The sequence below is a fragment of the Mus musculus genome, chromosome 1 (genome assembly GCF_000001635.26).
Source record: "Mus musculus strain C57BL/6J chromosome 1, GRCm38.p6 C57BL/6J".
Classification (NCBI taxonomy): Eukaryota; Metazoa; Chordata; class Mammalia; order Rodentia; family Muridae; genus Mus; species Mus musculus.
Genome location: NC_000067.6, coordinates 37,171,274 through 37,187,908, shown reverse-complemented (window position 1 = coordinate 37,187,908; position 16,635 = coordinate 37,171,274). Strand labels below are relative to the sequence as shown.

The 16,635-nt window shown below is 46.0% G+C and overlaps 1 protein-coding gene across 6 annotated transcripts in view; it reads right to left on the bottom strand.

Annotated features, from left to right (window-relative positions):
* Positions 1 to 300: 300 nt before the first annotated feature.
* Positions 301 to 16,635, bottom strand: part of Vwa3b (von Willebrand factor A domain containing 3B) — a 158,451-nt gene continuing 142,116 nt past the window's right edge. For 4 of the 6 annotated variants that reach the window (XR_001778869.2, XR_001778870.1, XR_001778879.1 and 1 more), the window contains 7 exons: positions 13,963 to 14,074; positions 12,289 to 12,413; positions 10,443 to 10,580; positions 8,692 to 8,792; positions 1,204 to 1,380; positions 785 to 1,012; positions 301 to 355 (listed from right to left, as the gene is read on the bottom strand). Coding sequence is in view for 1 of the 6 variants with exons in the window: in NM_001370828.1 (NP_001357757.1) it covers positions 939 to 1,017; positions 1,204 to 1,380; positions 8,692 to 8,792; positions 10,443 to 10,580; positions 12,289 to 12,413; positions 13,963 to 14,074 (732 nt within the window). In the remaining 5 variants the exon portion in view is untranslated. Of the gene's footprint in view, positions 1,018 to 1,203; positions 1,381 to 8,691; positions 8,793 to 10,442; positions 10,581 to 12,288; positions 12,414 to 13,962; positions 14,075 to 16,635 lie in introns of all 6 variants that reach the window. The other 2 variants (XR_001778872.2, NM_001370828.1) reach the window with 2 other exon arrangements.

Here is a 16,635-nt window from a genome sequence, read left to right as displayed (position 1 = left end):
CTTATTAATAATCTGTACTTTTTTTTTTAACAGCCTAAGGACTGTTACCGCCTAGAAAGAAAAAGGAGACTCTGAGAGAGCTATTTCAGCTTTGAAATTAGTGAGCAGAACTGCTACTTTGACACACTGATAGTAAATTGTGTTTGAAGAAGACATTAGCAAGTTGGGCCTCTGTGGCGCCTGCTTTTAATCCCACAGATTGGGAGGCAGAGGCAGGTGGATCGGAAGGACGGAGGGGTGGGAGAGAGGGGAGAGGGGAGAGGGGAGAGGGGAGGTAACAAATGAGCAATCAGAATAATGTTTCCAATGTAAGAGAGTTTATTCGGGTTCTGCACTCAGAGGTACCTACAACAGACTACAGACAAAATCAATTAGGAAGGGCTCACTAAAAATGTTCAGGAAATAGTAACATAGAGAACACTCGGCCTTACAGCTCTCAGACAAGCCACGGACCAAGTAGTAATCTCAGCCTCTACACTGTGTGGCAAAAATCCTTAATCCACAAGGAAGAACCAATTTAAAGCAACCCCGCAGGTGTGGAGCCTAACTGCGTGGAGTCCTCAAAGAGCCCTGGGCTTTCTGTTTCTGACAGCCGCCTGCCAGGCTAGGGCTGCTAAGTGTGTATCCAAAGACTGACAACAGTTTTGTGGTGAGAGGGGAGGCGGGGGCAAAGAATGCTCAGAAAGATCCCTAAACTCAGACAGTAGGAGCGCCAGGCTGGGGGACGGGGGAGCTGGCTCTCATCCACAGGGAAGGTACTGGGTAGAAACAAGGCAAGCCTTACCTCAGAAGAGAGGCTTGCTCCACAGGGTCCAGAGGCTGGGGTCTGAGCAGCCCTGGGGGACAGTGGCTTGCTTAAAGTTAGCTGCCACTGGGGTTCTTTAGGGTCCCTCAGCGGTGGGTCCTCAGCCCCTTTCGCTGTGGGTGGCTGGACTCTGTCAGGGCAGGGCTGCTCCTGGTGGCAGTGTGGCGAGGGCGGAGTTGGCGGCGTCCGAGGCCACGTGTGGAAAACCTTCTCTGGGAAAATGGATGTCAGCATGACTGGGGTGGGGACGATTTCTTGTGCTGGGACCTACACTGGCTTGGAAACTGGGGGACAGTCTCACATACGCTAGGCTTCAAAGTGTCATCATATAGGTTCAGGGTGCCTCCCAATCCCCCACCCTGGGCTCAGGGAAGGGGCCGGGGATAGGTTCAGGGGACCTGGTGCTGCGGGAGGAACCATCAAAATCTGAACACATCAGCTCTTGGAGAGGGAGCCTCTTGGTGCGTTTCTTTCTCTTTTTTCTGAGGTTCTCTTGTCTCGGCTGTTTCAAATTCCCAGTGGCTTCTTCAGTCACAGTCCAGATGTTGGAAGAATTACTTCCATCTACTTCCTCCCTAGAGAAAGAGAGACAGAGGAGAGGTTCAGGCACGTCCATGCCAGCCGGGGCTTGACTGCAACGGGAGGTGTGCAGAAATCTCCAACTCTCCTCATATGCTTTGTCCACAGCCTTAGGTGTTGGACACTTTAGGCGTACTTCATTCAATGCATGTCTGTGCGTAGTAGCGTCACACAGAAGGGAAAACCTAGCCATGTGGGCCAGTCCCTACTCAATCAAGAAACGGCTAACTCAAGCTCAGGTGCCAACCACTGTCCACCAGCATCGAGCCAGCCTGGCTCTATCATTGCTTCTGCCCCAACCCCCCCCCCCGCCCCTGAATTAGAGCTTTAAAATATAGACAGTTTCCATAGCCCTGAGTTTCTCAAATTCGGTGGTTCAAGGTGCATGGTCAGAAATGCCAACAGCGACGTGACTTTTAATTACATTCAATTAAAAAAACCCCAAAACTACAACAAAACAAAACAAAAACCAAACCCTGCCTATGATGTCATAAATAAGACTTATTTAGGGAATGCACTGGACAAAGCTTATTTACCAAGGAGTGTTGGCTTTTCTTCAGAGAGGGCATCTTGGCAATGCTATGACTACATTCTAGTCCACTCACCATGGCCCACTGGTTTGGCAATTTTTTTTTTCCTAGGGACCCGTGTTAAGGCTGTGTCAGGCTGTGTTCAGAGCACCAAATACCTGGGATTAAATGGCACCTGACCACCCTTGCCTCCGCTCAGAACCAGTTTTGTTTTGTCTTTGCCCTAATTAACTTTGGAGCATCACTGCTTCCAATCCTTTTAGAAGACGTCAGAGAAAAAAAGACGAGCTGGGAGAAGCCTTCTAGTTATTATCAAATAGAAAAATCCCATCACTCAAATGACTCTGCAAGGGATTAAGGTTTTATCGGATGTGATTATTTTCAAAGACTGCCACAAAGCTCAGAAGGGAATTCCCAAGAGAGAGAAAGAGAGGAAAAAAAAAAAAAAGCTGGCCTAAGGAAGAGCAGAATTAAAAAAAAAACTTTCCTGGACCCCACACACAAACTGTCTTGTGAGGTCTGAGCTCCTGTTGACATCAAATCTCTGGTAGAACAGGTGCCTCCAGACACTTGGAGGCCATGCCTGGGGGTTGTGCTGGGGACACCTGCTCTGTGAAATCTGAACTCTGATCCCCCATGGCTTCCAAAGCCCCTGACTAGGAGCTAAGCCCCCCTCAGAGCTAAGTTGCTTGTGTTTTGCTTTTCTCCACTGGCCCTCAGTCAGCATTGATTATAGACTTTGTAACACACAGCTCCTTAGGAGTAAGAACAATGAGGAGTTTTCTTCATTCTACAAATACTCAGAGAGTAAGCAGGGACCTGTCTACCTGCCTTCAGGGACCAAGGAAGGAGGGTCAGAGGGGCCAAGAAAATAAAATATATAATCACTTTTGCAGGGACTAGTCACATGAATGAGTTAAAGGCCACCCTCTAATGGAATTTTAGGCAGGCAATAAAGAGCAGGTATTACTGTTATAGTAAGGATACATTAGTAACTGGGAAGATGTTACAAAAGAGAATACATTTATTTTCACATTGGCTATTTGGGTTGTGAATAAGCAAAGCACACTAGGCACCTGAAAGCAAATTAGAAACAGTTGCCTCTGAGAAATAGGTTCCAGTAGAATTGATATGTTCTCCACTTCTTATATTTAAAAAAAATCACATCTATCTATCTATCTATCTATCTATCTATCTATCTATGTATGTATCTATCTATCTATCTATCTATTTTTATATGTATGCGTGCTTTGCCTGGATGTATGTCTGTGCACCACATGTGTGCCTGGTGACTGCAGAGGCCAGCAGAAGGGGTAGGATCCCCTGAGGCTAGAGATATGGACAGTGTGAGCCACCATGTGGATGCTGAGAATGGAGCCTGGGTCCTCTGAAAGAACAGCTAGTGTGCTTAACCACTGAGCCATCTCTCCAACCCTATGTTCCCCACATTTAAAAAGATGTTTTGCAGCTGTTATACATGATAAGGAAAATCAATAAAGCTTTTGGCTTTGAAGAAAAATATGAACGGACACCGCTGATAAAAAATAGTCTATAAGAATGCAAACCAAATACAATGATTATTTTTGACATGTTAGACTGTGGATTTAAAAGGGTTTGCTGGTTGCTTTTAATTTATAAGTAATATGACTGGGCATTCCTTTTGAAACAAGAACAGAACAAGACAAATTATTGTGTAGAACAAAAGGAAGGTTTGATCAGAAGAAGAAAGCTGTTTCCTCTTAAAGATTTGTTTTTATTTTATGAGTATTTTTGCCTGAATTATTTAAGTGAAGCACGTGTGTTCACTACCCAAGGAGGCCAGAAGATCATCTGGCGGGAGATTGGCTTGCCCGGGGGCTACAAGGAAGCATCCTCACACAGGGCTGGTGTGCAAGCTCTCACTCCTGCTCTTTTCCCCTTACTCTGCCTCTTGGCCACAACCACTCTGGAGCTAGGAAGGGCTGCCCTGACCCCGTGGGCATAGGCCATACCTGTGACTGGACACGACCCACTCAATGGCTTTATTTTTCAAGCTCACACTACAGCAGCATTAGATTAGGTGATGTTTAATTGTTGTAGGTTATAATTTGATTGAATACAGGATTAAGTGTCTCTTATCTGAAATCTTTGGCTCCAGAAGTGTTCCAGATTTTGGGCTATTTGCATATATGTGAGGGATACCTTGCAGATGGAACTCAAGTCTAAGTGTGAGATTCAGTCGCTTTTCCCACCCGTATGCACCTTGTGCAAGCTGAGGTTTACTGTATCTTAGATGTCTCCGAGCTGTGACTGTAGCCTAACTCCCAAGTCAGGTGTGACATTCTCTGATTGTAGCATCAGGTTTGTTCAAAAAAAATTTTTTTTTCCCATCTCTGAGCATGTCAGATTTTGGATATTTGGATTAGGGACATCTAATCTATAATATAATAAACAGGATCAAAACGTGTACAGAGTGGGTTGGAGTGAGGAGCCAGGTACTGTGTCTTAATTGGCTCTTTAGAAGGTTCTGGTCTCACTTCCAGGGAGAAAGTGCTGAGAAACCATGCTACATTGTTCTTAGGATCAAAATCCACCTAGTCAGTGGATGGAGCTTTGTCAATGTACTGGTTCTCCTGCTGGCTTCCAGAGGCCTTTTTTTCTATACTGCCTCAGTGTCTCCTTTGCTCTGGCATGGATGCCACACTGATGTCTTATGGGGAACTGAAAGGCTCTGAATCCACAGCTGAAGAGGCAGAAAATCAAGAGATTGATAGCATCGGTCTGAGAGTCTCTGTGACTTTGAGGACAGCGTGACAGTCCTTGTAGCCTCTGTCCTTATGGACAACGTAGGGAATCGCCAGGCAGATTTTTTGCTGAATTGCTTATTTTTCAAGGCTTGGCTCTGGGATAGAAAACGGGCTCTCATCTGACTGCAGGGATGAAGGGAGCTGATGAAATGCACAGACGTGCTGATTTCTAATGCCCAGCTCCCTCCCAGGAAAATCCAGGTCAGAGCAAGGAAAGCGACCTGTCCACACAAGGCCAGACACCACACGGAGCACGCATGTTTCAGTCAATGAGTTAATTCCAAGGCTGTTGAGCAGGCAGTATCAGGCTGTTTGGCACTGTTCAGGAAGGAGACTGGGTCACTGGGGAATCACCCCTCCCACAGAAACATATCCCCAAATCCATGGAAGACACAGAGCTGCTCAAAAGAGAGACCACAGGAAGCTAATGTTTGTGCTACAGGGAATAGTGAGCTGACCACAGACTCAAACGAGCTATATCACCAAGTCCTGGGAAATTCTTCCTTCTGGCAGTCTCACACACAACAGGGTCCCCAAGATCTCACAGTGCCAATCAATCAGATGGATTTTTTTTTTCTGGAGCCTAGAGAAAATGATTAGTCCTACTTGGCTTTCCTGAAACCACATTTGGAATATTGTCACTATTGTTAACTAGTGCTACTATGACTATGAAATCAAAAAACTTCTCAAGAGCACATTTTTCTAGGGATCTGACTTGCCCGGGCCTTGCTCTGTCAAGTAGTCAGGGCAGACTCCCTGGAAGGATTTGCAGCCAGCTACAGGGCACCAGGTGTCTAAATTCTGCTCAGGCCTGTCAGATGCCCTAGTCTGGAGATAGCATCGTGACACCTGGTTAAGGTGATTTCCCCACAGGGAGAAAACCAGAAGCCAGAGCATCAAACCCACCAGGTGCCTTCCCCTGCAGCAATCCGAGGCCACAGTGCTCTGATAGGAAGGAATAGGACCCCAAGAGAGAAGGCCAGGGACATCTCTGCCTGGGTGAGGAGAAAGGATGCCAAAGGGGTAGGGTGGGAGAATTCTTCCTGTTCTGCCTGCTTCTTAGAGTTTCTGACATCTCCAGAGAAACAACACATGTCTTCTTGAAAAGAAGTGTTCTAGACCGATTAGAGAGTATTCTCACTCAGAAAGGGTAGGTATGACTCTATAGAACACGGAGGAAGAGGGAAGGCAGAGAAGTCTTGTCCCCTCAGCAGAGCTGCTCAGTGGGTGACACAAGAGGCGAGAAGCAGCTGCCTCCCCCTGCCCCCACACGTTTCCTGAGGCAAAGGAATGGAGGCCAGTGCTGTCCTTTGAGAGCTAGACTTTTGCTAATGGGATGGCGTATTTTGCAAGACCATCTTATCAAAGGTCTCGGAGAGTCACTTAGCTGTCAAGTAGGGGGTGGGAATGGAAAACTGCGTGACCTCTGACTGGTCAGTTTTGATCACAGAGTTCGTCTGAATAGTTTCCTTCCCATCTTTTCCTGTGTAAAACCCTCCACTGAGGACCGGAAAGGAATCTACCTGTCAGTCGCCACTCGCTGATCTACCCAGGGATGTGAAAGTGAGGGGGCCCTGGCTTGGTATTCACTGAAGAATCAATCCCTGAAATACTGTCCTGTGCGAGTCATGACCTGTGGTGCATTTCTTTAATGACATGTGTGGAGAGCCATGCCGCGAGCAATCGCCATTATAAGATGGCACTGGCTTCCACTGTGCCTAACTAGTAAGCAAGCCTTGTGCGCAAGTGCGAGAGTGAACTCACGCCTAGTCACTGCCCATCTCGGGGCGTAGTAATGAGGTGATGGGTGAGCAACAAATCAGGAGCTGACACACCACATCAGGTGCTGAAACACCACGCTGAGGGCTATATAAGCAGCACCATTTTCCGGGGTCTGGGTCTTCCCTCCTTAAGAAGCAATAAAGCTTGCCACAGAAGAATCCAGTTGTCCCAGTGTGTTCTTGCCGGCGAGAACGATAGCTCAGGACAGACATGTAAACATGAACATGAGAGTCAAAATTCTCATGCTTGGTATAACAGCCGGAGGACTCACTACAGACATGCAAAAGGAGATGGCGAGTACGTTAAGTGAGACTTAGGTACCAGCAGAGGACATAAAGGAGGATCGAGGCTAGAGAATGGCCACACTGGATTGTGGTGTTCAGCCCTGGCTATAGAAGCAGACGCTGATTAAGCTCTGGAGTTAGCACGTTGAAGATGGCTCCTGCCTGTTGCTCCTAGAATGTATCAAGAACAGAAAGAAAGAGAAAGTGAAGAGTCAATGACTCTATCTCCTGTGTAAAGCTCTAGAGGTGAGAGCAGATAATTAGCAGCCAAGAAATTTAAATAAGGCCCAGGGAACATGGGAAGCAAAGATTCTTCTTCATATGGGAAGAAATGGGTTTTAATTAAAATGTGATTGATGATAATGTTGAACTCAGTGAAAATAGTCAATACCTAGACTAGTATTCATATTGCTTTATCATGGACTAGAGTTTAGAAAATGTTTGTCTCCAAAGGGTCACTTGCTGCAGGGTTGGCCTTCAGTGTGTCCCTGGGAGAGGCGATGGGTCCTTTAAAGGTGAGACAGTAGGAGACAATTAGGTCATTGAGGACTTAGCTCCTTTAAGAGATCATTGTGGTCTCTTGGAATGAGCAATTGATAGATAAGAACAAACTGACCTCCTCCATAGTCTCTAGTGTCTTCATCTTACCATGGTAGCCACCATGTTCAGACATGTCCAAGAAGGCCCTGACCAGAGGCCAAGTGGATAGTCACCTGACCCAACTTTCCACTTTCAAAAGTGAACTACAAACACCTTTTTTAATTTGAAAAGTTCCTAGCCTTAGGCACTTTGTTATATCGACAGAAAGTGAACTGAGATCAGGTCTAGAGCAAGGGAAATTTTCCATAACGAAAACCCACCCAGGATGCAGTAGTGTAGATCACCCTAGTATATGCCAGAAGCTAGCTAGGTACCAGGATATTTCGTGATAGTCAGAATGTTTGAGTTCAGTCTTAGACTTTCCCAGGTGGCTAAGAAATCGTCTTCTGGGAAAGTAACACATAGTTCATGCAAAGCACAGAGACCTGGTGTTGGGAAGGAGTTAGTATGCCCTGGAGGGCTCGTTAGGAGTGACTAGGGATGAGTGAGACCCAGGAGACAGGCTACACCACACTAATACGTGCCTAAGATGGGTGGCTGGAGAAATGAATCAGTGGTTAAAAGCACCCAGAGGACACAAGTTCAATTCCCAGCATCCACACGGTAGCTCACACCTGTCCATAACTTCAGGTCAGGGGGACCCAACACCCTCACAAAGACACATGCATGCAAAACACCAAGGCATTTAAAAATAAAAAGGTGGAAAGATTAAGATAGGATTAGGGGGGCACAGATGGGCATGGGATTTGAGGACTTTTAAATGAGGGAGATGGTGCAAGAACAATTTGCATTCAAAGAAGATTAATTGGTTGAGCCCCCAGGGAAGATGCCTGGGTTTGATGGGTTTGGGGCAGGCCTGGGCTGGAGTAGCTCAGAGCTTCTACAGAAAGCACTGGGGTGCAACAGAGCTGAAGGACAACTCCAGGCTTGGATCGTCATAACCTAGAGGCACCTTGGGCATGGGAAATGGCTAGCAGATTCTAGACAATTCCATGACTCGTGGGGAGGATGATGAACAGAGAGTCCAGAATTGGGAGCAGCAAGCTCTTTCTTTTCATGGCAGGGTTAGATGTTTGTATGAAGGACCAGTGAAAATGACATTGGCTCTGAGATGGGAGCTAGACAGAGTGAGAAAGAACAGCTCAGCTGGAGGACATTGATCATCACAGAACTGGCTCTTCCATCTCCACTCCTCTCACCTAGTCTCAGACAGCATGGGTCTCAGCGATAGGATATTGTTTATTCCAGTATAAGCAATAAATTGCTTGTAAACAAATAAAGAGATACTTGTGGATACCTGAGAGGTGTGGGTTGGGTGTACTTACCCTGCTCCGTTCTTCTCAACCAGGGATGAGTGTATCATTGAGCAAGACAGGGCATACTTGTTTTGGCTGATCTTAATGAGAGCACTCCGAGGGCAAAATTCCTGCAATAGCACAGAAAGAGGTCGTGTCATCGAACCCAGGAAGTCTGCACTTCGTGAATAGCTTTATTCCAGCTCAAGCCATCTTCACAGCTACCAGTCACTACCCTGCTGAGAGTGCCACTCAAAGAGCAGGTTAAGCTCAGAGTTTGCATTATAAATTTGTTGTTGTTGTTGTTGTTGAATTAAAGCCAGTTTTTCCTCTCTGTCATTCCTCTAAATTCCTGGTCAATTGCTAAGTCTATCTTGGTTATATACATAGACACACATACACACACAACATGCACACACAACATGCACACACAACATGCACACACAACATGCACACACCACATACACATAGACATACTACATACATGCACACACCACACACACATAAGCATATACTACATGCACACACCATACACACATATACACACACAACATGCACACACCACACACACACATAAGTATACTACATGCACACACCACACACACATAGACATACTACATGCACACACCACACACACATAGACATACTACATGCACACAACACACACACAGACATACTACATGTACCATACACACACACATACAAGCACATACTACATGCACACACCACACACTACATACACACATGCACACTACATATGTGCGCGCGCACACACACACACACACACACACACACACATACACACACACACACACACACTTTTACCTTTGCTCCAACCTCAGCCATCTCTTTTCTGAAAGTCTTGCTTTCCCACGTGAGGTTTCCAGAACCTTTATGTGTGTGCTTTCCAATGTCCTTTCCCCTGACTGTAGCATTCTGGTCCCCAGGGCCCTTTTGCCCTGGGGTTAACAACAAAGTCACTCCCTGGAATCTGAGACCTTTCTTTAAGGACCTCAGGCCATCCTGTGCATATCTCCCTGTTCCCTGAGGCATGCTTTGGGACACCATTTTACCTGTTCCTGGCTTGCTTGCTCCCATGTAGATATACTTAAGCAGCACTACACATGGGATGCTCATCCAACAGACAGACCATGAGGTGGCAGAGGAGGACAGGGCTGAGAAGGGCCCAAGGAGTGTCTATATCTACAGTGCTTGCAGAGGAGCACAAGATGATACCCAGAAAGAGTGGGGAGATGACTCAGTGGATACGAGATTGCTGTGCTAGTGTGAGTGGAGTTTGGATCCCTAGGACCCATGTAAAGGCTGCATAGGCATTTTTTAAGGCAGCGCTAGAATCTCTGGCTAGCTAGATGAGCTGAGTGAACTCCAGATTCAAGCAGGAGACCTGTCTCAGTAAATAAAGTGGAAAGTGGTAGAGAGGCAGACAGCAGTGGCAGCCTCTGGCTTCTACACATCTGGACATGCATCCAGACAGGTGCATATAACACATACAGAAAGGGGGGGGGATGAGAAAGGGGGCAAGAACAGAGATAGAGAGAGAGAGAGAGAAAGAGAGAGAGAGAGAGAGAGAGAGCCCAGAGTGAGCCTGTCCAGCCATCTACTGCAGTTTGACAAGGAAAGCCAAGTAACTCTCCCACATAGAAACAAGGAGAAGATGTGCTCTCAGCATGAGCAGAGCCCAAACCCCAAGGCATTCTCGAGTAGGGGAGGAGACAGCCGTGCTCCCTATGGCCGGCTTTCTTTTTTGGGTGGCTGCTTACTCTGCGGTTGTTACACTTCAAAACTGTGTAGAACTTCTCTGAAGCCACGTTGTGATTTGGAAGTGCTATAACAATGGCGGGGACGTAGAAGTCAAATCCTTTGCTTGTCATGATTTTGGCAAACACGTAATCCCCAACCTGTAGGAGAAAGCGCACTTCGCAGCAAATCTTTTGTTCACAGAGCTCATACATAATTTAAGTTTCTTTCAAGACAACTCTAGATGACTGGCAGGTATGGGTGAGAAAGTCATATAGAACTTTTTTTTTTTTTAAAATCAAATAAGAAAGGGATCCAGAATTCTCTAAGCTTATTTGGCCGCACCTACAGTTTTGGGGAACACTTTGGAAAACCCAAGTTTTGGTAGGCGTTTGGCAACGGGCAGGGGTCCGGGGATAGTCATCAAGATGGTAAGGATTCAGGAACTCCCAGAGATTGGTAGAATCAAAGACTGGGATGAAGGAGGACCTAGGGTGTTTGATATAAAGAGATGGGGACCGTGTCCTCAGTGTCAGAAGGGTTGTCCCCTGGACAAAGAAAGGAGTGGTGTTCCAAGTACAGACATGGAAGCCATGGGGAAGATCACTGTGATGGTTTGTATATACTCAGCCTAGGGAGTGGCACTATTAGAAGTGTGGCCTTGTTGGAGGAAGTGTGTCACTGTGGGTGTGGGCTTTAAGATTCTCATCCTAGCTGCCTGGAATCCAGTCTTCTGCTATCAGCCTTCAGAAGATGCAGAACTCTCAGCTCCTCCTGCACCATGCCTGCCTAGATGCTGCCCTGCTCCCACCTTGATGATAATGGACTGAACCTCTGAATCTGTAAGCCAGCCCCAATGAAATGTTGTCCTTTATAAGACTTGTCTTGGTCATGGGATCTGTTCACAGCAGTAAAACCCTAACTAAGACAGTCACACACAGGTACAGATGGTTTTTGCAAAGAGGCTCTCAGTGATCAGGGGAAGGGTGCTGGAGGCATGTTGTGGGTCTGAGCCAGGAAGTAGGAACAGGCCAAGGCTAGCCCATTTGACCCCTCCTTGGCTTGTGCCATGCAAGAAAACAGCAACATGAGTCTTCGAAGGGCTTTCCTTCTGTGCCCTGCCATCCCACCTGGGTGTCAAGATGGTGGCAGGAGGAAGGACCAGGCATGGTGTAGTGCTTATGCATCTGTAATCAGATGACAACACATTGGTATGTCTCATTTGTGGAAGGCACACTGGTGGGGGGTGGGGGATCACTGCATTATGACGTAACAGGCCAGCAGTGGCCAGCTACAAGGTCATGAAAATCACTGGTTCTATCATAATGGATGCAATCTTCCAAGCTGAAAGCTTCAGGAGTCTGGGAGCCACACAGGTTATTTCTACCTTGAGACAAGTGTCTTGAGATAGTATATAGGCCACTGTACACAACGGCCAGCTACGTATGATGGAGTTGGCACATCAGTCACCAGCAGAGAAATTACCAGGTGATGGGGAAACTACCTGCTGCTCTTCCTGCCCAAACACAAGCTCCCTGCTGGAGCCAAGAGGGAACTTAGCATCCTCTGTAATCTAAAACCTGTGGACAGTATAAAGCAGTGGTTTTCAACCTTCCTAATGCTGCAGCCCTTCAATACAGTTCCTCATGTTGTGGTGACCCCCAACCATAAAGTTATTTTGTTGCTGCTTCAAAACTCTGATTTTGCTTCTGTTATGAATCATAATGGAAACATCTGTGTTTTCTGATGGTCTTAGGCAATCTCTATGAAAGAGTCATTTGTGCTCCCCACCCCTCCCCAAGAAAGGGGTTGTGAACCAGGTTGAGAAATGCTGGTATAAAGTCTCAGAAGGGAGCAGAGAGCTGGTACCTGAAGTTGTGGACAGGGCATGGCGCCCCCAACAGGCATGATGAAGGAGATGGGCACGACTTTGGTGTCTCCGTACCTGAAGTCGACCAAGGCGTGGGAGGAACTCACACATTTCTTCACAACCCCTGGAAGAGTCAGAAGAAACAAAACCCTGTGAGGACAGTGGTGGGTTTGCTCCCGCTGTGCTCTGTGCTGGGTCTCGTAGCATATGTCTGTTTAAATGAGCACAGCCTTGTGATCCCTGCAGGAGGAAGAGAAGAGTCAGATATAGTTTGATACCTGCTGGGGCTGAACGCAAAGGAGAGAAATAGAGTTTTCTGGTTTCAGAGGTGCGGGAGGAGTGCTTGCTCACTCAGTACCAGCAGTATCCATCCTGCTGGCTGTTCTGCAAACATCTTCCTCCTGGGCACCTCCCATAACCAAATCTCCTCATCTATTTATTCTAGTCCTATGCCTTAGAGACTGAGCGCAGGGAGTTACACCGCTAAAGTAAAGAGGAAATCTCAGTGCCCAGCTCAGTCAGCTTTTCATTTAAGATTAGATAAATGAAAAGGTAACTGGACACATGCCATGGCTTTTCTAAAAAAGGAAAAAGAAAGGAAGGGAGGAAGGAAGGAAGGGAGGAAGGGAGGAAGGAAGGAAGGAAGGAAGGAAGGAAGGAAGGAAGGAAGGAAGGAAGGAAGGAAGGAAAGAGGGAAGAGACCAGCAAGTAGTTTGTTTTTTGGTTATACTCAAAGAGAACATTGCATTTACTTTTTTAATCTTATAATTTTATTTATTTAGAAATGGAGCCTCATTTGTAGTTCCGGCTGGCCTAGAACTCTAACTAGACCAGGATAGCCTCGTGTTTACAGAGCTCTGTCTGCCTCTTTCCCCCTAAACATTGGGATTAACAGCATAAGCCACCATGTCTGGCCGATTTTATAATCTTTTTTATGTATGTGTATTGCTGCGCTGAGGACTGAGCACAGGAGCCTGTATGTTTAAGGTAAGCACGTGTAATTAACAGAGGCTAGCATGTGATCACATGCCATCGGCACCATGATCTTACCAGGGGTTTGTAAAGATGGGGCAGTTGAGTGGCCACAGTCAAACAGCTAATACAGGAAAGAGGGAGTTCAGATAAAGGAAAGCTCGAGGTTAGCTGGCCAGAAGTATGTTTAAAGTGGTACCCCAATTCCTCTGATTCTTTTTTCCATTGTAATTTGTACCTATGATGCTGGGCAGAAATCACTATGATTTTTCCAAGTTGTCCTCTGACAGACCCCACACACATACGCACACCCACACCCACACACACACACTCCCTACACACTGAGGCTTATGTGCCCACCCTTCCCCCACAAATAAAACAAATAAATGTAGACAGGCATGCTCAGAATATTATACATATACATAACACAGTAGGTTATAAAATAAATTATTCACTATGCAAATGAGAGATGAAAAGAAATGTCATTTTCTAGTACTCTTTTGCCTCATGTACGGGGAGGAAAAAGAAGCATTGTTTTATTTGAGAAGCAGACTATCTTAGTGTGACTCATGAAGCATCAGTGTTCTGGGGAAAGCTCAGGCTGGACCGGCCCTCTGCTCCTCAGCAAAGTGTAGGCTGAGCCAGCCCTCTGCTCCTTGGCACCATGTTCATTAGTAAACAAATCTGAAGGATGGACGTACCTGGAAAATAGAAGCCATTTTCCTCACATCTGGCAATGACCTTCTGGCCTTTGAGAGGGTCTAGTTTTCTTGATTTGATTTTCTTCGTTGGATACCCTTGCAATTTCTGCTGCTGAAAAGGACCAACAGTAAAAACTGATGAGCCAAATGTAACACAGACAGTAAAATCATGAATGGAGTCAGCCTGTGGTCACTTCTGCTCCTTTGGGGCGCCTCTGTTCTAAGTCTCCTCCTCCTCTTCCTCTTCCTCCAGCATTTTCATATAACTTTATTCTCTTTTCCTATTCATTCATTCATTCATTCATTCATGCATGCACGCATTCATTCATTTACTTTACATCTCCATCCCAGTCCCCTCCTCTATTCCAGGCCCCACACCTCCCCTCCTCTTCCCCTTCTCTTTCTTCTCTGATAAGGGAGGAGGCTCCCCTGAGTACCAACCCGCTCTGGCACATCAAGTCACTGCAGGACTAGGTACATGTCCTCCTCCTGAGGCCAGCCCAGGCAGCCCAGTTAGGCAAACAGGATCCACAGCAAGCAAGAGTCAGGAACAAGCCCCACTCCAGTTTGCTGAGGGACCCACATGAGGACCAAGCTGCACATCTACTACATATGTGCAGGGGGCCTATGCCCAGCCCATGTATGTTCTTTGATTGTTGAGTCCATCTCTGGGAGACCCTAAACATCCAGGTTAGTTGACACTCAAGTCTTTTTGTGGAGTCCCTGTACCCTCTGGAGGTCACCCTTTGCATAAGGGTTCACTTTGGCATCTATCTATCTATCTATCTATCTATCTATCTATCTATGGTTTAGAGTGAAAGAAAATTGGGTTACCTAGTTGAAGAAAAGGGAACCTTCTTTTTAAAGATTATACCTACAACTAGACTTGTTAAGATTCTAGATGGCTTCACAGCCAGACAGCAGACTACTTAAGAATTGTGGCCCAGCTGGGCGGTGGTGGCACATGCCTTTAATCCCAGCACTTGGGAGGCAGAGGCAGGTGGATTTCTGAGTTCGAGGCCAGCCTGGTCTACAAAGTGAGTTTCAGGACAGCCAGGGCTATACAGAGAAATCCTGTCTTGAAAAACCAAAAGAAAAAAAAAAAAGAAAAAAAAAAAGAATTGTGGCCCAAACTGCTGTCAACCTAGAACTAGAACTATAAGGAGACTGTGCCTTCAACAGAGAATTCAATCCACAGTTAGCATCTCTGATGGATAAGTGTGAAAACACAGGGTTTATTTAGAAACACAGTGGCCCGGGCCGCACAGAAACGAAACACGTGGGTTATGCCTGGGTTATCCTTAGTCCTCACTCCGCCTGCCTGGGAAATCAGCCTACTAGAATGGACCAGGCTTTCAAAGTTCTGGAAGAAAATTCCAAGTTGGAATTCTAAGTCCCAGCAAACTACTGACCAAATCAAAGGGCAGATTGAACAGAAAATCACCTCCTTAAGTAGAAATGTTCCCCTCCAGTACATCTTGCCTTAGGAAGCTACTTGGAAATGTATTCCAGCAAAATGAGGGCATGAAGCAAGAAAGAACAACACAAAGAATCTAGGATGCAGATTCACTCCAAGAGATCAGGAGAAATCTCCAGGGGACAGATGTGTATGGTCAGACCAGCAGGAAGTCTTAGGGGGTGGAGGGTAAGGACACAGGAATCCTGAAAATACATACATCTATGCATACATACACACGTAAAATTGTGCACACAAATCTAATGCATACAAAAGTAATAATTTAAATACAGACAAACTTGTAGCACAACCTTACATAGAAAGACACAAAGGTTAAAGAAATCATTTTCTCTTGATCCTATTAGCAATTTTTAGTTTTCTGACTATAAGACTTTCAAAGGTGCCCACGTGCTCCTAACCTATGGCTTATCATGGCACTGGACAATATAATTATAACAATGCAGGTGCTACTTTGTGGGTTTAAAAGAATTGCAATGAAACTTTGGACGCGTACCCCACTAACACAGTGTTTTAAAGACAGCTTTTAGACGCTGGACTTGCAAGCAAAAAACAAAGCCCTGGCACAAAGATGACCACCATGTGGAGTCAGGAAGTCAAGAAAAGTCTGATGCGTCCAGAAACACAGGCTTCAGCCCAGGAAATAAAAAAAAAAAAATCACAAAATGCAAGCAGGAGAAGCGGATGATGAGCTGTTATCTGAGTGAAATGAAAGATATTGATTTGATACTATAATAATTTGATACTTCCTAAAATAGTACATTTACTATATAGCTGATCAATAGGACTATCTCACTAAGCTAAATGGGATCTTAATAACCATGCAGAGACTTACAAGCGAGCTTCTTTGGAAGCTGTACGTTCTCGGATTCAATCACTCTATCAAGGAGAATGGCCCAGCATCACTGGATGCCTTGGATGAATTGGTAGCATCGATGGTGGATGCTACTTAACTCCTGGAGTTGTATTCATAAAACAACAAAAACAGCAACAAACATCCAGCCCTTGTAGGAGGTTCAGAATGGCCGTCTGGAATCTGAAAATGGTCTCAGGGGGATGAGTCAGCGCCAGGAGACCGACAATAGGTTTCCAAATGCTGCCAACTTAGCTGTGTGGATGAGCAGCATCTCTCAGTCTTGCTAGGAAACCCACATGCTTTCTACCTACCCTGTTCAAAGGATCATTCTCTTCTACTCATT